This window comes from Petromyzon marinus, chromosome 3, assembly GCF_048934315.1.
Source record: "Petromyzon marinus isolate PM22_M1 ecotype Great Lakes invasive population chromosome 3, UKy_Petmar_22M1.pri1.0, whole genome shotgun sequence".
Taxonomy (NCBI): Eukaryota; Metazoa; Chordata; class Hyperoartia; order Petromyzontiformes; family Petromyzontidae; genus Petromyzon; species Petromyzon marinus.
The window spans coordinates 5,491,957-5,515,089 of NC_133669.1; the positions used below are offsets into that span (position 1 = coordinate 5,491,957).

General features: G+C 50.5%; 2 protein-coding genes across 7 annotated transcripts; both read left to right on the top strand.

Annotated features, from left to right (window-relative positions):
- The first annotated feature begins 2,036 nt into the window (after positions 1-2,036).
- Positions 2,037-6,493, top strand: INS (insulin). The gene is made up of 3 exons (XM_032980588.2): positions 2,037-2,140; positions 4,416-4,680; positions 6,168-6,493. The coding sequence occupies exons 2-3, from the start codon at positions 4,443-4,445 to the stop codon at positions 6,353-6,355; spliced, it is 426 nt and encodes a 141-aa protein (XP_032836479.2). The 5' UTR covers positions 2,037-2,140; positions 4,416-4,442; the 3' UTR covers positions 6,356-6,493.
- Positions 6,494-8,405: 1,912 nt separating this feature from the next.
- Positions 8,406-22,812, top strand: LOC116952381 (V-type proton ATPase subunit E 1-like). Of its 6 annotated transcripts, none has more exons than XM_076073054.1 (11): positions 8,406-8,622; positions 8,847-8,866; positions 8,987-9,079; positions 13,083-13,148; positions 14,628-14,737; positions 16,101-16,167; positions 17,014-17,103; positions 18,687-18,755; positions 19,195-19,289; positions 20,426-20,513; positions 22,410-22,812. In XM_076073054.1, the coding sequence occupies exons 3-11, from the start codon at positions 9,047-9,049 to the stop codon at positions 22,470-22,472; spliced, it is 681 nt and encodes a 226-aa protein (XP_075929169.1). In that variant the 5' UTR covers positions 8,406-8,622; positions 8,847-8,866; positions 8,987-9,046; the 3' UTR covers positions 22,473-22,812. The 6 variants fall into 6 exon arrangements, with proteins under 6 accessions (XP_075929169.1, XP_075929173.1, XP_032827643.1 ...); XM_076073058.1 differs by having other exon boundaries at positions 9,007-9,079; XM_032971752.2 differs by lacking the exon at positions 8,847-8,866 and having other exon boundaries at positions 8,967-9,079.
- The last annotated feature ends 321 nt before the right edge of the window (positions 22,813-23,133 follow it).

A 23,133-nucleotide genomic window follows, 5' to 3' on the forward strand; every position in this document is an offset into this window, starting at 1 on the left:
GATGAGCCCCCGACAAACCAAGGCGAAAACCGGTCCAGAGTTTGCGTGTTTATGAAGCTGATGATGCTGGTTTAACACAAGTCCAATAAATGCACAGGCTAAACTCGAATTTATTTTCTATGCGGAGGTACCAGCATCGGATGATTTAATCGCACCGTCTCCACGGTGGAATCGCCTCGTGTGCAGGAGCGAGATGGATTGTCAATCCACAAAGACCGCGAGAGATTGCTACGGCTTAGGGAGGACTTCAGCCAGCAGTGGATAGACCATGCACTACGATGCTCAACCGCAGATGATTTTGTTTTAATCATCGCTGATGTGTAATGCAATGGGGAGGTGGTGGATTGGGCGGATTGAAAACCGTGAGGTACCCAGTTTAAACCGCTGGGTGGACAGAGAGGCAAGAGCAATGTAGGAAACTTGCCCCATTATTTCAAACTGCCGCGCCCTGGAGATCTAACGGACGGGCGACCTACGGATCGCCAAGTCCAGTAGTGCTGACCATCGACTCACGATAAATGGGGCCTTATGGAAGTCAACCGAGACATGGCCACGCCACGTCAAGCCAATACGTGCACACAGAGATGCCAATGAAAGTGCACGCACTCTCGCGGTGACTCGGTCACCGTGAATGCGCCAGATCTCGTCGAACCTCGCAAGCTAAGCAGGAAGTTTGGAAGCCTGCTTAGCGCTTAGATGGGTGTCTACTAGGGGTTGCCAGGTGTTGTAGGTGTGCCGCCTAGGCAAAGTGTGGACAGGAGATGGTAGTGGTGAGTGTCATCATCAGCAGCAGCAGCTGTTGTCTGTCCACTGCTGGATGGAGGCATCACCAAGCCGTTGACATCACTCACGGTCCAGCAATCGTCTCACCGCTGCACGCGAGCTGAGCTCACGGAGCGCCACTTTCTCGTGTGACGCCACGTGGATGTTTTTTTTATTCTCCTCCGGGTTCTTCGTTTTTCTAATCACACGAAGCCAAACACTCATTGATACGATCGGTCCCAACATCCCGATATAATCAGGACCCCTCCTGACAAAGAGGTGTGAGACTCAGTGAGGCTTTCCTGGAAAATGTATCGGCCGAAGACGTGAGGATTGACCAATCACACCAGGTATTTTATCTTGCGTGCAAGTCGACCTCGAAAGAGCGCGTCGAGCCTCGGCGTCTTCAATAAACAGATTGAGCCATCGATGCTGGCGAGCTGTAGAGTGTGCAGGCGGTTCAACTGCACCGGGACCCACAGGCAGGTCGAATGGGCCGAGGGCATCGGTCTACGCAGGAGGGGGACAGGGTAGGGATGGAATCTTGACACGGTGCCCAATTTCAATCCTTGCCCCAGGGCCCATACCAACCATGCTCCGCCATTAACTTCAGGTAGGGTGTGCACGGTATAAGGGGGACGCACGTGGCACATGGAGTCAATTGCCATCATCGGTGACGATTGTGACCTGACAGGCACCTGAGATCCAGAACAAGTTAATTTGCTTGCGCGTGACCAGGTGTTCCCATACCTGGGCCGCTGGGATCGCTAACCGCTCGCCCACTAACAAGCACACACAAACAAACACACAAAGGCACCCCGCGTGCGAGGCCATACAGACGATGTTGGTCGAAGTGTTGTTAGCGAGGGCCTATTAAGGCCGGTATGGTACGCGAGGAGGTGATGTGACCACTAACAACACCAACCCAGGACTCCTTCGTCTCCCACCGTGGCTGATGTGCACGCACGACACACACGCGCATGCACTGCACCCACACCTGTCCATCCCTGCGCATGGCATAGAACAACACTTTTACGCTCTACCAAGTTCCATTTGCCAAGCGCTTGCTAATGGCAATCGAGCAATTAGGCTAAAAGCAGTGGACACCACTCGCGTTTGGCTTCGAGTTGAGAATGTTCCGTGGCACGCGGCGAGCGCGTGCAGCTAGCGGCTGATCCGTGATCGTAATTCTGACAACGACTGCAAAAAACGATATATTTTTTGAGCGAAAAAAAAGTTGGGTGGAAGCTCCGAACGGGGTATATAAGCAGGCGCGAAGATCTCCATCAGCCGCACAACTTCGTCAGTCGACCAGGACAGAAGTTTCACCTCCCAACAGCTTTCGTCAGCACCCGCCGGCCTCTCCGACTCTACGCAGGTAAGGTGACAGATAACCCCAATGCGTGATCTCTCGGCCACACTCGCTCTGGTGCACGCCTTCCCTGGGTCGTGTGCCCGATGGCAGTGTCTTTGTCTCAAACGACCCTCAAAGCCTGTCCGATCTTGAGCTCTCTTCTTCGTTTCCCTCTCGTTGCAACGTTCTTCAAGTCACTGAGCAGCATTTGCCGAATCCGTATCGTTTTCACTTTCTTGCATTGTTCCTAAGTGGGGTTTATCTCCTCCTCGTCTGCTCTAGAACTGTCTCATTACTCGTTCTCTCCAATTTCATATCTCCATCAGACGCCACAATCCATAACTGTGACACAGGTCTTCGTATGTCTCCCTTTCTGGGAGTCCAACCTTCTGCACTTTACACTCGGCTCTTCTTAAGCCATCTGTTGAAACTCTGCCACAGTGGCGAGGGGCACCACGGTGTCTAAGAGATGTTAACTACCTCGCCTGGTATACAGGAGGTCGTGGGTTGGATTCCGAGCCTGCTGTATATTTGGAGTTTGCACGTTCTCCCCGTGACCACACGGATTTTTCTATGGGTCCTCCGGTTAATTCCTCCATATTTATGTGGCTGCCATACGTAAATTTCCACGCGATAATCCACTTCGTTCGAGCTATCAATTGTGGTCAGGTCGCTTCTGAAAAAAAGAGCTATGAAGCTCAGTGGATCTTACCTGGTAAAATAAAATAAAAATACTTTATAGTTTCATTCGTCTTTGTCAGCAGCAGCAGCATCCTTCTCTTCTGAAATGCCGCTTTTGCTTCCCCCATGGCGATCCTGGCTCCAATCTCCGTCGAGCTGCCGCAATCTGTTTCTTCAATCCACTGCTAGATGAGGGCCCTTGCCCCCCCCCCCCCCCCCCCCCCCCCCCAGCCCGCGTATCGACACCGTTTGACCAAAACGTCACTTTTTGCTTGTCGGGCCAGGCAAGTGGAGAGCCCAGGACCGGTTGGGAGACGCCGTTCGCCGCACTGGCGTCGATTTTTTCCGACCGCGTCAAACGTTCGCCGGGCTCGTCGTGCCCGGAACGTTCGCCGAACCCTCGCTTGGGGAAACGCGGTGCCGATGCGAAGAGACCTGCAATTGTGACGTCATATATATACTTCTTATTACGACGGGGGCAGTTCCCGATTAAGCTAGTGCGGTGCCTGTAGCATATGTTATAAAGTGGCCCTAAATAAAAATAAAAATAAAACATAAATACTAAAACACCGATTTTTTTTTTCACTTGCATAGTAAAGTAATTGTATTTTTTCATTTGCTATACAGGCAGATAATACGACAAATCGCTAAACTTATACACCCAGTCGTTCATACAAGTTTAAGGCGGTATAATACTATAGTAATAGAGCAAGTGCAGAATCACTGATCCGGAATATGATAGCTTGAAAGCATTTATCGCGGGGTTCTTGAGAGTGCGGGGCCCGTAGCTACTACATATGTAGCTACTATATATGTAGCTACACGTGTAGTAGCTACATATGTAGTAGCTACATATGTAGCAGCTACATTTGTGGCTGATGTCTGAAGGGGTCTTGGGCAACCATTTTTGTTTCAACCAACACGCACTGACCAACGCCCCTCTCGCCCCCCACGACCAACTCGGCGTGGGGGAAGTCTTCATGCAGCAGTGGGAATGATCAAAAGGAAAGGCTGACGTACGAATGGCTCTGCATCTTACCCCTCGGTGGAAACCCGCTCAACGCGACAGCGTGACAAACGACGTCGTGATGCTTTTATCGATTTATTCGTTTTGCGATGTTGCCCTGCTCGGCTCTGTTCCGACGATGCCCTTGGCGAAAGTAAAACTGTCTCGCGTTAAGGAACGTCCCGCAGAAACAGCTATCAACGGAGCTACCTACGAGATCTCCTTCGCAAGTGTGCCGCTGTTTCGCACAGGAGGCGATACCGCGATCCAAAGGAGGCGAAGAACCGAAACGCAACGTGACGGGGAGACGTTGGGTGACGTTCGGACTCGGAACCATCGACCCACTTGCACTTTGCGCGCTCGTGGTGACCCGAGCTTGTTGGTTTCCCGTTCAGGAATCAACTTACGCTGGACAAACCCCGGGTTATATCACGGGGGCGGCTGAATCCCGCGTTCGGAATCAGAATCTGTATTTACACTGGAGGAATCCGATGAGCGATAGAGGTCTTTTCCACACAATGCCCAATGCATCTCTGCGTTGCCGGCTGCGAGCCACCCGCATGGGCTACCTCTCTAACGCCGCAATATTCCCCCACGCCTGTCCTGTTGCAGCCTCTCCACCACCACCCACCACCCACGATGTCACCACGTTCTCCGAGGGCGCCGTCTGCCATGCTCACCCTGCTGCTGCTGCTGCCCGCGCTGCTGCTGCTGCTGCTGTCGCTGATGAGTCCGGTACCCGCCCACGCGTCGGCGCTGACGGGCGCCGGCGGCACGCACCTGTGCGGCTCGCACCTGGTGGAGGCGCTCTACGTGGTGTGCGGCGACCGCGGCTTCTTCTACACGCCCAGCAAGACGCGCAGGGAGCTGTCTGACGGTGAGCGCCCTGCCCCCCCCCCCAAGTGCCTCTGCGCCGATTGTGTGTGTCTGTGTGCGTGTCTACCTGTGTGTGTCTACCTGTGTACCTGTGTGTGTGTCTCCCTGTGCGTCTTGTGTACCTGTGTGTGTGTGTGCGTATGTCTCCCTGTGCGTCTGTGTGTGTGTGTGTGCGTGTGTTTCCCTGTGTGTGTGTGTGTACGTGCGCATGTCTCTGTGTGCGCGTTTACCTGTGTGTGTCTACCTGTGTGCCTGTGTGTGTGTGTCTCCCTGTGCGTCTTGTGTACCTGTGTGTGTGTGTATGCGTGTGTCTCCCTGTGCGTCTTGTGTACCTGTGTGTGTGTGTCTCCCTGTGCGTCTTGTGTACCTGTGTGTGTGTGTGTGCGTGTGTCTCCCTATGCGTCTGTGTTTGTGTGTGTGTGCGTGTGTCTCCCTGTGCGTCTGTGTGTGCGTGCGCATGTCTCTGTGTGCGCGTTTACCTGTGTAGGTTTGTCACGTAAACAGAAGATGCCAATTCGTTACTAGTACAGCACTAACCGGTTGTGTGTTGGAGAGCAAAGCCACAACATTTACAATCTGACCTTGACCTAAAGCTTTCGTGACTGCAGGAATTCATATCCTTTGGGTCTTTCGGTAAAGCCACGTAGATAGGTTCAAAATCAATAAATAAGTAAACAAAAGCAACGGTCATCAAGTGTAAAACCGAAGACGGTTGCTTGTGTTGCGATCGAAACGTCGGGGTTTTTGTTTTTTGTTTTTTTATAAATTTTGAACCTTTAACGAAAGATCCAAAGAATATTTACAATCTGAGTTCGACGTTTCGCCAGTAATTACAACGAGCCTCATCAGGCAACAGCTGTTGTGGCTTTGCTCTACAACACACAACCGGTGTTGCTGTACTGGTAGCGAATCGGCACGTTCTGTTCACATTACAAAACCTTACAAATTGGCCGTGTCCGGTGGTGGCGGGTTTAACGACACGTTTATACATTTACGCGATCTAACCCCCAAACAACAAAAAAAATCCCCCTCTATTATGGATGATACTTGGGTTGCGAAAGCCTTACCACGTGTTAAACCGACCAATCGACTTGTTGCCTTTATAGTCTTTAAACCTTACAGCCAGTGCTGAATGAAGCGAGTGCGGGGCCTGTAACATACGTTATAAAGGGTCCCTAAATAAATAAAATACATAAATACTAAAACACAGATTTGTTTTAACTTGCATAGTAAAGTAATTGTATTTTTTCATTTGCTATACAGCCAGATAAATACGACAAATCGTTAATAAAAGTTGAAGGCTGTATAGTACTATAGTAATAGAGCAAGTGCAGAATCACCGAACCGGAATTGATAGCTTGAAAGCGTTTAGCGCGGGGCCCTTGAAAGTGCAGGGCCCGTAGCTACTACGTTGGTAATTTTGATAGCAGGATAATCAGGTAATGCGTGCTGACCCCCCACCCACCCACCCACCTCGTTCGCTCGCAGTCATCCGGACCGAGGCCGACGCCGGCGAGCAGCAGGGGGGGGTGGTGGCGGAGGGCGAGGGCGAGCTGTGGGGAGGCGCCGCTGCTCCGGGCGCCCGAGAAGAGAGCCCGAGGACTCGGCGCGGTATCGTGGAGCAATGCTGCCACCGCAAGTGCTCCATCTACGACATGGAGAACTACTGCAACTGACCGAAAACGCCGAACGCCCGGCCACAAACCCACACCCTGGCCCTAACCTCCCCCCCCTAACTTCTTAGTACCTAACACCCCCCCCACATTACTACCACAAAAGCTGTGATCACCCAATAAAAGAAGATGGTTAATTCATTTCGCTCGGCTTGTTGTTACGTGTGTGTGTGTATGTGTGGGGAGCGGTAGTGTCGTGGTTAGTGCGCTGCGCTATGAACCCGGCGACCCGGGTTCGATTCCCGTTCACGGCCAACACCCAGTGAAGATTATCTGAACCGGTCCTGGGCCTCCCCTAGGTCGACTAAGCCTCAAATTAATACCTGGTGCGATGTGTAAATATCGCAACAGGAGAGACAAAGGCGGTCGGGCGTGGTGCTGGCCACCCACCCCCTCGTGTACCGTTCCGGCCTTCATAGGTGCTCGCTAACAGCACTTTCCCCAACACTCTGTTAAGTCTATACGGGGGATATTTGTCTTTGCGCGGATTTACAATTTTTGTTTACGTTTGCTGAGTACAGTTCTAAAGGCCCAAATCGCGAATTGAAGTTTGGGAATAGATGACAATGTATACGTTTTTTTTTAATTGGGGAAGATTGTGAGATCTTGGTGGGGTCGGGGAGACGATGGCGGTTTAATTGCAGAGTGGAACGGTTCGAGGAATGAAGCAGAAAGAGAAGCGAGGTGACCGGGTGGGTGTGAGAGTGGCTGAATGCGTGAGAGAGTGGGTAAGTGAATGGCTGATTGAGTGAATGGCTGATTGGGTTGGTGGATGAATGAGCGGACGGGTGACTGAGTGGGTGTGTGTGAGCGTTTTTGTGATGTGCAGTATGGTGGTTGAACAGTCAGTCTGTGAGATCGAGTTCTCAACCTGGGAGGAGGAATAATTTGAGTAAAGTGTTCACGGGAACAGCAAACTATGGTAGTAGCCATAGGAGAGTGACAGTGTGTGCGCTTTATCACGAATCAACCTCTGGTTGCCTTACAGGTTGCATGAATTAGTGTAAAAAATGCCGAATTTCTGGGAGGCTCAACTCGGTCACACGTGTCAGCTTGAAGCAGCTCCCATTTAAGAGTTCAGCCCGATTGAACGAATTATCAGCAATTCCTTCAACCATGTTTCTCAGTCATATATATTGCATTTAAAAAAATCTCCTTGGCTATTCCATGAGCAGCTCTTCCTTCCTTACGTAGATAAATACAATTGCAATATGGCAATCCACTGCTGGACGAGCGCCACCCGATGAAAGGGGATCGTGAGGTTAGCTGACCCTACCTCACCACGCTCATCGGTCCGGTTGCTCAAGGTAGAGAGAGGGCTCAGGATTCAGGAGACTCAAGATTCCACTCACGGCTGATGGAAAACCTCACTGAGTTCCAATATTTATTTCCTTCTTTTTCAAGAGGGTCTTGCATTGGAACGTTGGACCATATAGTCGCGTGATCAAAAGGTTTCATCAGATGGCGCATGGACGGATGAGGGCCGACTGTGTGGCGGCCAAAAGGTGAATGAAACGCCATAGAGGACTTCCACCTTTGAGATGGAGCGATGAAATCAACTCGTACGCGGTAGCTAGGAGTGATCGTCGCCTCGCGTGACAGTGTGGGGACGGCTCGGGGAGGGATTCATCCAGCGGTAGACAAATCATGGCTGACGATGATGATGATCCCATTCACAGTTTTGCTTAACAACAACAAAAATCACTCCTGAAGTCCGCGTGGCTGAATGAGATGAGTTAACAACAACAAAATAATACCTCTTCCCTTTGTTACGTCGAGGCACAGAGAGTGGAATTGAGGCCGCCTGCTCATTTATTTACATTACTTGGGGTGGCAGGGTGGGGGGGGCCTTCATCGAGCAGTGGATAGATCATGGCTGCCGATGATGACGACGTAAACACCACGCGGTGACAGCCGCAGCCCCTGCACGTCGACTGCGCGCCGCGCCACGCCCTCCACCACCCAGCATAGCGATCACTATCCAGGGGCTCGACCAATCAGATGACGTGCAGACCCCCACCCCCACCACCCCCAATCCCTTTAATTACACACGGATGACCCGGCATCTCACCTGTGCTCAGACGTCAGGTGTGCGCGTGCTGTTGACTCGTCAGTACCAGGGGTTGTAGGTAGCCTGCAAGGGCTAGCGGGCTGTGTATAAGAAGTTCGAGGTTGTATGTAGAGTATAGGACTAGCGTGTGTGTAATAAGACTCTAGTACAGGTGTGTGTGTGTGTGTTCAAGACTCGAGGAGGGTTTGCACAGAACAAGGTGTGTACAGAACTAGAGTGTGTGTGTGTGTGTGTAGGGCTATTGGTGTGTATGAGTACGCGTCTTCCAAGTCTGTAAACGGTTGATATCGCAGTACCTACACACACACGCGCGCGCGATCTTATCTACAGCAGACGCGTGTAGACTGGAGGTGAGGACACCAGGTGTGCGTTGAGGACTCCAGGTGTGCGTTGAGGACTCCAGGTGTACGTTGACGACTCCAGGTGTGCGTTGACGACTCCAGGTGTGCGTTGAGGACTCCAGGTGTGCGTTGATGACTCCAGGTGTGCGTTGAGGACTCCAGGTGTGCGTTGAGGACTCCAGGTGTGCGTTGAAGACTCCAGGTGTGCGTTGAGGACTCCAGGTGTGCGTTGAGGACTCCAGGTGTGCGCCTGTAAATCGACGACTGAAGCTTGCTACGGACATGGCCCTGAGTGACGCGGACGTGCAGAAGCAGGTAAGCGCGGAACGTCGCGACAAACCCGAACACACACTCACAAGAACAGCGGCTCAGGTGTTCATAGTTCTATTGCCGTTACCTGCATCGTCATCTTTCTCATCATTGGCAGCCGTATCCCGCTAACCGGCAATGTAACGAATAACCTCCACACTCGATGACTTCATGTCATCACCTTTCTCCCCGGTGGACGTAAAGTCCTCCCGGGCGCGTTCCATCCTTTGGCTGATGGCTAGTCCGTCCTTATCCTTGGCCGTCGGACATTATGTATGTGTGGGCACGTATGCACGTTGAACTTTTTTCGCACCGCACGTAGCCAACCGTCGGAGGTGCGTGAGGAAGGGCAACGAACTAAACACAGACAAATCAGCTCTAAGGAAATGCGGTTTCACTCGAGGTGGTTTAAAGTCCCATGGCCCCGCGGTGGCTTCCTAAAATCGGAAGGAAGAACGTTCCAGACGGCCGCCGAAGCGCGTCTGAAAGCGCCGAGCGATGCCGGTGACCGCCGCCTTATGTTCGATGGCTCAGCAGTCAAAAGCAGCCGCTGCGAGGGTGATTGCCGGAATTCTCGTGATGGTTTATGCTCCTTGACGAGATCAGCGAGGTGATTGATTGTGGTTCATTCGTGGCGAGAACTTCGTTGTGCAATGCGCCGTGACGTGACCTGCCCAAGCCCACTAACTTTTCTTAACAGTCTGGATGATGTCCCCAAACCTTGCGCAACGTCTTCTAATCCACGGGTCGATGTCAGCAAGCCACTGGGAGCTGTGCACTTTAAAATCTAAATTGAAAACGAATTTCTCTTCGAACTGCTTGTTTTGCTGTCCTTCCCGCGCACCTCCGATTGGCACGGTTGCTTACGTACGGCGCGAACGAAGTTCAACATCCATTGACCTCCCCACGCGTCATCCTTTGCCTGCGCTCCCCACCCTCACCGACCCCGCAGCGACCGAGCGTATGGCCCAAATCAGCCCAAGCGTGGCCAGGAGGCCCTCGTCCAGCAGTGGAGTGGCAACAAAAAAACGGGTCCGGCGCATGTGCAACGCGTTGTGACTTCTAGATTTGAAGCTTTCGTGACTGCAAGGATCCATACTCTTTGGTTCGTGACTTTACCGAATACCGAATAGAACCAAAGAGCTTGGTGACTTCTCTATCGCGTAGCCGTGGGGGGTGGGTGGGGGGGGGGGCGCTGTTGTCGTTATCGCTGACTGGCCCCAGCCGGTGCCAGCAGACGGCAGCCAGCGAAGCCAGCGAGGAGGAGAGGAGGCGCGCCAACTCCGCGCGGTGTTTACACAACACGCGGCATTGCGCCAGCAGCCAGCCCAGCAACGTTACGACGGTCATCATCGGGTGAATTACGTTGAAGGTTTCAGGCCTTTGAAGATCGCTTGCCACGCCGAGACTGCTGGCGGAAGGGCCCCCTGCACCTGATGGAGCCGTTAGGGGGCCAATGTTGAGGATCTTGTCGGCCTGTGCTGCTTTCACGCTGGCCCAGACGTCTTGGAAGAGGGGTTGGAGTTATCCCACGCCTTTACCCCACCAGCGCACGTGACCTAGCGATAAGCAAACTGCGGTGCACTGCCCATTAATACTGCTGGGTGGACAAGAGGCGTTTTGAGTGATTGCAAATAAACTGCCCCATTACTTCGGACGCCTGCGTGCCGGGAGATCGAACCGGCGACCTGCGTGCAATTCGTGAAACGTCGCGTGTTTAGGAGTCATCAGCCACGAGCTGTCATGGGCGTTGGTAAGGGACGTTTAGGATTCAGTGGCGATGTCAATGACTCAAAGCCAAAGTTGATGCCACCAAACCGAGAGTCTTCTGGGCTAGTGTCAGGTTCGTGCGAGACGGCTGCCAATGATGAGGATGATGACGATGATGCATGTAACGGGAGTCGAACTATGAGCTCTGCACCACCCGGCCCCACGTGAGCCGCTGTTGTTTTTTTTTTGTCCTCTACTGCAAGGCCCCGCGGGTGCCACTGGCGGCCCCCGGTGGCCTTTAGTGCGGCCCCTGACGCGTTGGAGGAGGCCATCGGACCGCTCTCTCCAGGCCATTTTTAAAAAAAAATTGAAATTCAACAAGAGCCCGGTGCAGCGCGTAACCCGTAGCAAAGGGAGGGAGGGAGGCACAGAATCTCCGCCTGACAAGAATCCTCGCTAGCTCAGTGCTCCTGGGCTTGGGGGGGGGGGGTACACAAAATATACATGCTTCCGCTCACTGCCCTCCCACCTTTGTGGGAGGGCAGTGAGCGGAAGCATGCATATTTTTTTATATGGGGAAGGAAAGATAAAAAGAGGAAGGAGGACAAAAGTCAGGGGGATAGAAGGGACGGGGATGGTGGGAGTGGGGGGGGGGGCTCTCCAGGCCATTTAACAAATGTTCACTAACAGAGTTGGTTTTGTTTGAGAGGACGTTACATGGCAGGCCCTCAGGTGGTTTGCGTGGAGTGGCGAGGACCCAATGATAGGAGGTCATGGCGTAATGATAGTTCAGGGGACGTTGCTGTAGAGTGGTGAAGGCCCAGTGAAAGGTCATGTGGCAGTGCTTTGGAGTGGTGAAGGCCCACAGGTCACGGGGCAGCTGTTTCGAGTAGAGGTGATTGCTTTCTTCTCTGAGGAGGAGGAGGATGCGAGACGGATCCAGGTGTTTCGAGCAGAAAGATCGAAGGCTCGACGTGAGGTCATGCATGGGACTGGAGTGACGAAGGCCCTCAATGACGGGAGGTCAACGGTAGAACGTCGTCTCGGCGAAGACGGAGACGTCACGGGAACCGGGATTGGGCTGATCCATTCGGCGTCCGTCAGATTGTCCCCGCAAAAGCCGTCGAGTGTTTTGGCGTTCGCTGTTGACACGACAACTACCGCGGCGATAGAATCACCCGGCCACTCTCAGGGCTCAACAGCCCCCACCCTTCTCCATCCCATGCCCCCCCCACCCGCTCTATCTACACCATCGCTTGTAACGTTACACGTCGCTTTACGATGCATGCATGCACGTACACGTGTATGTTGAACGTCTTTCGCACCGCACATCGCCAACAGTGCTAATCGGAGGTGCGGGGGAAGGACAACGAACGAAACGCAAAAAAATCAGACTGAATGCTTTCGTGGCTGCAGGAATTCATATTCTTTGGGTCTTTCGGTAAAGTCAGGTGGATAGGTTCAAAGAAAATGGCAAAAACTACGACGTTCTCATCGCAACACAAGCGGTCGTCATCAGGGGTGGGGGGGGGGGGCATAGCTCCGGTGGCTTTCTTAAAATCGGAAGGAAGAGCGTTCCAGACGGCCGCAGGAGCCACATCTGAAAGCGCGGCGCGATGGTTAAAGCCAAAAGCCGCTGCCGTTGCGAGGAGGACCGCAGCTCGCGTGGTGGAGCATGCCCCTGGACACACGTGATGACACGTGGACTTGTGCAGCTCTTTTGGACGATGCACTGCAGGGTGACAGAGCCTCCCCACACTGAGCAGATTGTGGGAGTTGTTTGACCATACTTCACCCACATTGATCAGTTCAGGCTCGTGAAGGGCTCCTCCCGCCAGGACCAGCCGAGACATCTCTCATCACCGATGTCAGATTCATGGCCGGGCTATCTGATTATTACCCGACCGTTTATCCGTTCCATCAACTAATCGGATAATACGAAGATAACGGATCATGATCAAACTATCACCTCTCTTCCCGCGTGTACCCCTGGACGAGAGGCGATGGGTGGGGTTTTAGTGACGCCATCAGCACCAGCGGCCACAGCACGCTAGGGGTGGCTTTATAGGGGGGGGGGGGGGTTCCTACCTTCCAGGGATCCCAAAAATATTATTATAAAAAAAAGTATTCGATTACAAATGTAAGCCGATTCATTGACTAATCCGTCCCAGCACCAGTTACGCGTGGCCGGGGTTTGAAGCAGGGCATCGGGTTCAGAGCGTAGTGACGCCACTACTCCACCGCGGATGCTACGAGCGGAGTGCGATCGTCACTGTTGTGTTTTACGCTCTGCTCGCAGATAAAGCAGATGATGGCATTCATCGAACAAGAGGCGAACGAGAAGGCCGAGGAAGTCGAGGCTAAGGTGAGGGGTACAGCATTGACAACTGTCCCAGCACAACCATTTACTCATCATCAGCCATGATTAATCCACTGCTGGATGACGGCTTCCCCAAGCCACTGCCACCTCTCACGATTCGGCGACGCAACAATCGATCCAGCACCCGCACACGAACCAGTCTCATCGCTCCATCTCGTGGTAGACCAAGGCGTGCTCTGGGAGTGGTGGACTTGTTCTCTCTTGCTATGAGGTGGCGAGATGTTAACTACATCGCCTGGTATACAGGAGGTTGTGGGTTCGTGGGCTCAATCCCGACCCTGACGCCTGTATATTTGGAGTTTGCCTGTCTCTCTCCCCGTGGTTGTTTTTTTTATTTTTTCCTCCGGGTCCTCCGGTTTTCCCTTCCACATTTAGAAACATACGTTTGGAGTATTTGGCTGCTCTAAATTTTCCACGCGATAAGCTACTTTCATTGAGCTATCATTTGTGGCCAAGTCGCTTATCCAAAAAGAGCTATGTAGCTCAGTGGGCCTTACCTGGTAAAATAACAAGAAATGTCTTTAATAGTTTAGACTGCGTGGGCTGAGGTGTGCATAACGCGATCCGGTGAATAGCGATAGAGCTATGCCAAGTCAGCCCCAACCACCACCCACCCACCGCCGATGATATAACAGCGGTCTCTGAAGCATACCATTTCTTTATTACTTGTTGTTTACCCAGCAACTATTGCACATTCCAACTACCACCAATCACTTTTCTAATATCCACAAACAGCCACCCGCCTTTGGGACGTTTGCAAACTTCAAAGGTCATTCCTGCAGGGCCAATCAAATAAGAGACTGGCCCTTGTCATGGGAACGTGGAATTACCAATGAGGGCAATGTACCCAACGCGTATTTCAGCATGGAGATGGACTCTTGCCACACCGCCTAAAGGAGTTGTATAGCTCTTTTTCAGAAGCGACCTGGCCACAAATTATTGCTCAACGAAAAGTGGCTTTTCGCGTGGTAAATTGATAGCAGCCAAACGCTCTAAACGCGTGATGTGGATGCTAAATGTGGAGCGGGGACAAACCAACAGGTCTTGTGCTCGCAAACTAATCAAGACCCATTTGAACTGCCGCGCTGGGAAATCGAATTGGCCACGTCCGTATTGCACGACCACCACCCCACTGTGGGAGCATCCTCGAAGGAATGAGTGTAATATTACTCGTGCAAATGAATGAATGTAATATTACTCATGCAAATGAATGAGTGTAATATTACTTGTGCAAATGAATGAATGTAATATTACTCGTGCAAATGAATGAGTGTAATATTACTCGTGCAATAGAATGAATGTAATATTACTCGTGCAAATGAATGAGTGTAATATTACTCGTGCAAACGAATGAATGTAATATTACTCGTGCAAATGAATGAGTGTAATATTACTCGTGCAATAGAATGAATGTAATATTACTCGTGCAAATGAATGAGTGCAATATTATTCGTGCAAATGCAGGCAGAAGAGGAATTTAATATCGAGAAGGGAAGACTCCTTCAGACGCAGCGCCTCAAGATCATAGACCACTTTGAGAAGAAGGAAAAGCAGATCGATATGCAGAAGAAGATGTAAGTGGCTTTACCCATGTCTGTCTGATGTCTCTCTCTCCGTTTGTCTGTGTGCAAGCTTCTCCTTGTGCCGAGGTTGAATGAACATTGACAAACGGAGTCCGATTGAAGCCAGAGCAACAGTCTGGAAGTTTGTAGGACAATGGCATTTGTTGGTGAGCCCTTAGAACGTCGAGAAATATCAATGCTCACCAGGATGCACGGGGTCAGCCAACTTACAAATAGTAATCGGTTTTTACCCTTTTATCTGGCACCAAAACTGACACCTTTATACAAGAGATCATGTTTGTAATAACCACAACACAAGCAGTCAAAATGCAAACAAAAAAAAGACAACTCTGATAATGATATGCACTGTCCTTGAGGACTGTCCTTGAGGACAGTGCATATCATTATTCTTGAGGACAGTGCATATCATTATCAGAGTTGTCTCTTTTTTGTTTGCATTTTGACTGCTTGTGTTGTGGTTATTGCAAACATGATCCCTTGTATAAAGGTGTCAGTTTCTTTAGAAACTGCTTTTTTGTATTTAATTTGTTGTCCTTCCCCCGCACCTCCGATTAGCACGGTTGGCTACGTACGGTGCAAAAAAAGTTAAACATACGTACATACGGTAATACAAATGTGAAGATTCTATTCTTGGAGTAGACGGTTGAGCGAAGTGCTATGGACGAGTGCGGACTACAATTGCAACGGAACGACCAGCAGGTTTAACAGATAATGATTCTTAACACCCATCCATACCTCACCGGTGTGCGACGGCGATGTTTATTTTTTTAATGGGAATGCGGCAACATTCGATTCCCAAACGCCACCACCGCGGCACTGGTGCCGAACGAGGCTGAAAGGACATTGGCACATGCGGTGGGGGGCTGTGAATATGTCTTGGTGCTTTGTAACTTGGCTCTTCCGTGTATTTTTTTGCGTGTGCACGACAACGTGTTTCGCATTTGTTGTTTCCGTGTGCGCGCGCGCGCTCGCGGGGAGACATTACCCGTGCGCGCGTTTCCACACCTAGCCCAAGCTGTCCCTGGTGCCATTCTTGGTGGCCGACGCCTGGAGCAGGCTATTTTCCGAGCCGAGTTCACGGACCCTCGCTGCAGATCACGGACAACTTAAAGAACGAACTTTGTGTGAAACGACGGCGCCTCATGCCGCCGGTTCTCTCGCACAATTTCAGCCGGGGCTCTTTGATGCCACGTTGTTAAATAATTACAGCAGCTGTTTGCGGTTACAATAACCGTTTTGGGGTGTGTATAACCCACGACGTGCCGCATGAACGATTAACATGATGATGATAATCGATGTGGTCATTGTGATGACCGTTGTGGCTTGTGTATGCGTGCCACGTGTCCACTCGCAGTCAGGTGTCAAACCTGATGAACCATGCCAGGCTGAAGGTGCTCAAGGCTCGTGAAGATCTCATACAGGTGAACTCATCTGGTGACCTCAAGCCACCCACCGTACCCACACCTAAACCTGCCAGCGGTGGCCTCATCACACACACACAGAACACCGATGTAGCAGGACCCTCCTGACAACGATTCTTGAGACTGAGTGAGGCTTTCCTGGCTCAATAATTGTTCAGAGAAAACGGGTTAAGGTGCAGCCCTGCAACTGCTTGCTCACGCCACTGAGGGGCCTCCACTAGACGGAGCTCTAAGGAGCCCTTGTAAGATGGCATTTGGCCTACTCTTCCACGCTGGCCAAACATCTTGAAAGAGACGAGAGTACCCACACTTTACCCCTCCACACACGCGACCTACCGATCGAGTGTGGTGCGCCCATTTATACTGCTGGGTGGACAGAGGCAAGGGGATTTAAGAAACCTGCGCGCTTTTTTTTGTTATATTGAACTGCGGCGCAGGAAGATCAAAGCGAACCGTCGCCCTCTGGATTGTAAGCTCAGTGTGCTAACGAAACTAAAGCGAAACGATTTCAATTTACCAGATAAAGCTCACGGAGCTATATAGCTCTTTTTTTCAGAAGCGAGAATCGGCTATCACTAATGACAGCTCAACGAAGTGGCTTATTAGAGCAGCGAATGGAGGCAAAAACCGGAAGACCCGGAGAAAAATCCACACAACCATCGCTATACCGCAGCAGCAGCAATACTTGCTATCATGATATTATTAGTCTGCCTTTCATTGCCACTATCCTGTCACATCTCAGTAAAACATGTAACGTTGGGTCAATGTTGGCATGTGGTTGGCCGGACGTTCTACGTTGACCGGGATGCGCCTGACTCGTGCGACGCCCCGTGTGTCCTCACGCAGGACCTGCTCGCGGATGCGAAGAAGCGACTTGTGACGGATGCCCGGGATCCGGCCCGGTACCGGTCGCTCATCGAGGGCCTTCTCATGCAGGTGCTCGTCCAGGCTGGGAGTTCCGTAAAAGGAAAAAACGAGATTTTCTCGCCTCTGGATGTGGCGTCTGGCGCGCGTTTCTCAGAAGCGGCTCCGTGAAACGAACGTCTCTCGTGCTGCCGTGCTCAAGACAACACGGGGTCGCATTTTGCTCTCCAAAGATTTCCGAATGGATTCTTCTCCGAGCGACGTGACGTCAATAGCACAACATGTGATGCAATTGGGAAAACGACGTTTTAATTTTTTTAAAAAATCTGAAATAAGTATGCAAAATGATGGTTACTCATTGGTTCTTTCGGTAAAGTCACGTAGGTAGAAAAATAAAACGATATAATGTATTCTTGGTTCTTTCGGTAAAGTCACGTAGAAGGGGAAACAATAAAATAATAAAAATTTTAAACAATAAATTCTCACGACGTTTCGACTGCAATACAAGAAATCATCATCAGGTGTGAAAACCACAGCAAGAACATTTTCTTGCTGTGGTTTTGCCACTATCCTGTCACATCTCAGTAAAACATGTAACGTTGGGCCAATGTTGGCATGTGGTTGGCCGGACGTTCTATGTTGACCAGGATGCGCCACAGCAAGAACATTTTCTTCCTGTGGATTTCACACCTGATGATGATTGCTTGTGTTGCAGTCGAAACGTCGTGAGAATTTTATTGTTTTATATTTTTTATTATTTTATTGTTTCCCTTCTACGTGGTGACTTTTCCGAAAGAACCAAGAATATGAATCCCTGCAGTCACGAAAGTTTTAAATAAAAAAATATATAATATATCACGACGTTTCGATCGCAGCGGAACAGCTGGCTCAGCAGTTCCACTGCTGGATTATTTTTTTCCGCCTGAGGACGACCGCTTGTGTTGCGATCGAAACGTCGTGATTTTTTTTGTTTGTTTTTGTTTTATTTTTCTACCTACGTGACTTTACCGAAAGAACCAGAGTATGGATTCCTGCAGTCACGAAAGCTTCAAATCAAGATAGTACTAATTATTTTTTGCTTTAATCAACCTTGTACATCCCTTCGCGTCTGTCTCCCTTCGTTAAAATGATGGTTCCCTGGCTCGAGCTTAGGGCAGGGGTGGTGGAACCGCGGTTTCACGAAACGCGTGCGGCTCCCGGCCGGTCCACGTGTGGCCTCGAGTTCGACGCGACTAATTTGTGACTTTTCACGACAACTTTATTTGAAACGGGAACAAACAAACTAAAAAAAAATCTGTGGAAACGCGAGCGACCTGGGGCGGCACTCGCTTGTGTCAGGCCCGACACGAGTACTCCTCGGGGTGCTCCCGCAGATTTCTAAATTCACAAACTCCACAGCCAAATTAGAATCACAATAAGCAAAGCCCATTGAGCTAAATAAGCTCTTTTTGTTCAAGGGCGAGCACAAGGGCTGCGTGACCACCCCGTGTAACCTGCTCAGCACCTCGTGGCTCTCGGCCGTATACCAAAGGTTGTGGCGTGAGGCTCGCAGGGTCAAGATGTTTTGGTCTCGGCCACACCTTTGCTCCTCGTGTCGTTGACCACACGTGCGTATTACATGACCCCTCACCACTTCCCTCCCTCGGTCACCCCAGGGATTGTTCCAGCTGCTGGAGCCACAGGTGGTGATTCGGTGCCGGCAGCAGGACGTGACCCTGGTGAAGGTGGGCGTCTTGCGCAGACACGCGCGTGTGTGCGTGTGTTAACTTATCCTCGCCTGCTCACCGGCATCACAATAACACAAAGATCCCCCGTGTAGCCCTTTTAACAGGTTGTTGGGGCAAGTGCCGTTAGCGAGCACCGATGAAGGCTGGCACGGCGCACGAGCCGGTGGTGCGATGTCTAAACTTTTCCATGGGACCTCCTCGAGATTGACCCAGCCTTAAACGGGTATCTGGGGCGAAGCGTCAAAAATCAGCACTTGGGAGAAAAAAGGCGATAAAGGAGCGTGGTTCTGGCCACCCACCCCACCCCCGTCTCCCCCTCGCGTGCCGCGCCAGGATTCATGGGGGCTCGCAAACAGCTCTTGCCTCAAAAACCTACGGTCGGGGATATATTTTCGGTTCTTTCTTTTTTGTGCGCGCGGGGCGTGTGCGCGTGCAGGAAGCCATGGAGAAGGGGAAGGCGGAGTACAAGGCGTGCGTCAAGAGGGACATTCACATCCGCATCGATGAGAACGACTGCCTGCCCCCTGACGTGTAACGCTGCTCACACTCAACCTGCCACACTCGCACACCCTGTCCCATATTAGTACGAGAAGGAACACCCGATACTGCTTTTTTTACTATTTTTTATTTTACCAGATAAGGCCCACTGAGCTATATAGCTCTTTCAGAAGTAACCGAAAAGCTCAACAAAGTGGTCTATCATCACGTGGAAATGTATAGCAGCGAAATACTCATAAGCGCATGTCGTTTCTAAATGTGGAGGTGAAAAACCGGAGGACCTTGAGAAAAATCCACGCCACCAGGGGGAGAGAGAGAGAGAGACACGCAAACTCCAAATATACAGCAGGCATCAGGGTTGGGATCAAACCCATTACCTCCTGCATACCAGACGAGCGAGATAACATCTCACCACTGTAGCATTATAAGGCCATGAACCACCAATCGAGAGATGTGCCAGGTGTGGCTCGTGGTTAGCGTGGTCGACTAAGCACCCGTGACCCTAATTCAATGCCCCGGCCGCAACTAACACCAGCGGCAAGTTCAGAATCTATCCTGGGCCTCTCCTAGGTTGACTCAGCCTTATAGCAGGGCAATGCCGTAGCCATGGAGTCTACGTTGGGGGGGACCGAATCTTGAAAACTAATTTCCTGCCTAAAATATTTAAAAATTCACTAACACATGGTATGGACTTTTTATATATTTTTTTTACAATAATGTCTAATAGTATATTGTATTACATTGCTCTTTTTTACTTTTTTACCATTTCTTGTTTCATTGTATGTAATGGCAGAGATTAGGGATTAATAAAGTACAACCATAACCACAATCATATAAACAGAAATCTATGCATTGATTTATATGAAGACAAGTCCAGATATTGTAGCCAAGGTTTAGCAAATTGTTGTTTTTATTTATATAGCATCGCAATTATTATTAAAACAAATATTTTTATAGCAATATATGGGGGGGGGGGGGGCCTTGTAGCAGAGAGTACCCTGGTGCAGTGTGTGAACGTCAGCACAGCAGGGTAAGATGAGGGGGGCGGCGTCGTTGGGCGTAGTGTAGGCCACAACGCTCCCCTCGTGTGCCGTGACGGCCTCAATAGGTGCTCGCTAACGGAACCTGCTTCAACAGTGGTCCGTGTCCTGTGTTCTGCGTGCGCGCAGGGCCGGTGGGCTGGAGATGTACAGCGGGGACGGGAGGATCAAGGTGGAGAACACCCTGGAGAAACGACTGGAGCTCATCGCGGAGCAGGTGCGATCGCTACGTGCAGCCCCTTTGTCAGCCCACACACGTGGCGAGGGTCTCCTCGCCACGTGTGGGGTCGTGGGGGGTTATTTGACCGGACTTTAGCGCTCTGGTCAGAGCATGCTGGCGAAGGCGGGCAGCGTAGGTGTGGCAGCACGGTGGCTGTTGCTGCGCTGCTGCACTCCATGTAACCCCGCAGCAGCCTTCAGTAACCTTCTACAATCTTGATTTGAAGCTTTCGTGACTGCAGGAATCCACACTTTTTGTTTTTTTCGGTAAAGTCACGTAGGTAGAAAAATAATAGATCACGACGTTTCGATCGTAACACGAGCAATCGTCATCAGGCAGGCCTACTTCAACAGTTTTTCTTGCTGTGGTTGTCCCACCTGATGACGATTGCTTGTGTTGCGATCTAAACGTCGTGATCGATTATCTTTCTACCTACGTGACTCTACCGAAAGAACCAAAGAGTAACCTCTTCTATACTTAAGTTGTCGTCCATCCAAACACTGCCCAGGCTGAATCTTCAGAGATACAGGATCGGGTGCAATCTGGCTGAGTTGGTTATTGGTGGGAGTACTGGCACCCAAATCTACGTAACAGCCCGAGCACGCGTTCAAAGCGTTAGGATTGAGATTCGGCGACGAATTTCTCGATACATAAGCCATTAAAAGCTGGACCGATCACGTATAGGCGGCGGTGTCTATGTTAATAAATCAAACTGGTTCATAATTCACGTGGCCCCATGGAGTGAAGGTCAAGTGATGATGACACAACACCCGGCCACGGGCTTGTCTCGTATCAACATGGGACACCGAGACCAGCAAGCAGAGTGGAAAAGCCACGGGACTTGACCGTGCCGCGTTATCACCGTTAACCTTTCGATTGACCGTGAAGCCAACGCGCTTGCGTTGTTAATTAAGATAAAAATGCCGACATCGGTACAAAAAGCCAGGTTTTTTACTGCTAATTGATGACACCTTTAAAAGAGACTCGCCACCATTGTTTTGCTGTTAAACAATTAGAATTTTAGCAGGTAAGGTCAACTGAGCTATATAGCTGTTTTTCAGAAGCGACCTGGCCACGAACGACAGCTCAACGAAGTGGCTTATCATGTGGAAATGTATAACAGCCAAACACCCTGAAGAGCATGTCGATTCTGAATGTGGAAGGGAAAACCAGATGACCCGGAGAAAGGGACGCAAATTCCAAATAAACAGGTGTCAGGGTCAGGGTCGAACCCACAACCTCCTGTATACCAGACAAGGTAGTTAACATCTTGTGACCGTGCCCATTACACTCCCAGCCCGATGGCCTGCGAGATGGCTGTAAAGAAAATGTATTTCCTGACCTACGCAGGAGATTCCTCCAATTTTGTATGTATTCTTCATTCCCTCCGAGTAAACAGCGTGTGGAAAGGAACCGAATCGCAATCACGTCAAATGTTTGCACGCCGCGCAGTTTCCGTTCACTCGGGAAGGAGGTGCAAGATTGCCCCCCCCCAAGCTCTGCGGTCCCCGATATGCGAAGGTGTTATTCTCGCCAATTAATGGGTGCTTATATGTGGGAGGATACCGGAGCACCCGGAGAGATGGTTGTAAGTTCAAATTCTGATTTGGTGGGGGGGGGGGGGTGTTGACTCATATTCCTCCAGGGTCGATCAAATTGGTACTATTTTGTGGGGTAGGTCTGCAGTGGTTGTCTGATGGGACGGATTCACGTCTGTCATAGGAATGTGGAACTTACACCACTGGCTTAAGGCTGTAAATAGATTAGCACCACCTCGATAGTCATTTGAGTAATGGTTTTCACATGCGAGAAGACAACTTAAATGGCGCTTACATTATCTCTCTTTGCTCTCTCCCTTCCCATTTACTTTTCCACCTGGAACCGTGGCTGCAGCTGCTCCCAGACGTGCGAGTAATGCTCTTCAAAGTCAACCCCAATCGACGCTTCTTCGACTGAGCACAGCTCAGCACATGGCGCGATAGCACCCACAGACCATAAACATTAATACACGATTCATGTACCATCCTCTACACACAACGTGCATCACACACACCATCTCTACATAACACACATCATATACATACAATCCACATCATGCATGCATCATCTCAACACACATACATCACATCATACACCACCTTCCACACCCATCACACGGTCATCCAGGCATCACACACACCATGACCACCATGTCAACACAACACACCTATTACACAACATACATTGCCATCGACTATAGCTTGTGAACACGTTTGTTGGTGCATTATTCAATAAACATTTCAATGTCCGAACCAAAGTTTAGGGCGTGCAACTCAAATCTGTTTATCCGGAACTTTTAACTTTGTCAATTTAATTCATCACCTTCCGATGCATTGTAAATGTTTGGGTATCAAAAGACCATGAACTGGTGGTTAAGTCACCGTTACCGTCAAGGTGAAATAAACCCTATTGAAGTTGGGGTTCTAATTAAAATCACAAAATTTACACAATTCGTATTCAGAGCTTCCGCCTTCAGAATATTAACACTGTAGGAGTGCAAGAACCTGGTTTTAACTGAAACTGGGAACTGCAAAACATTTCAAAATTCTGGACCCTGGCCAGTGTGAGGTCGACAACG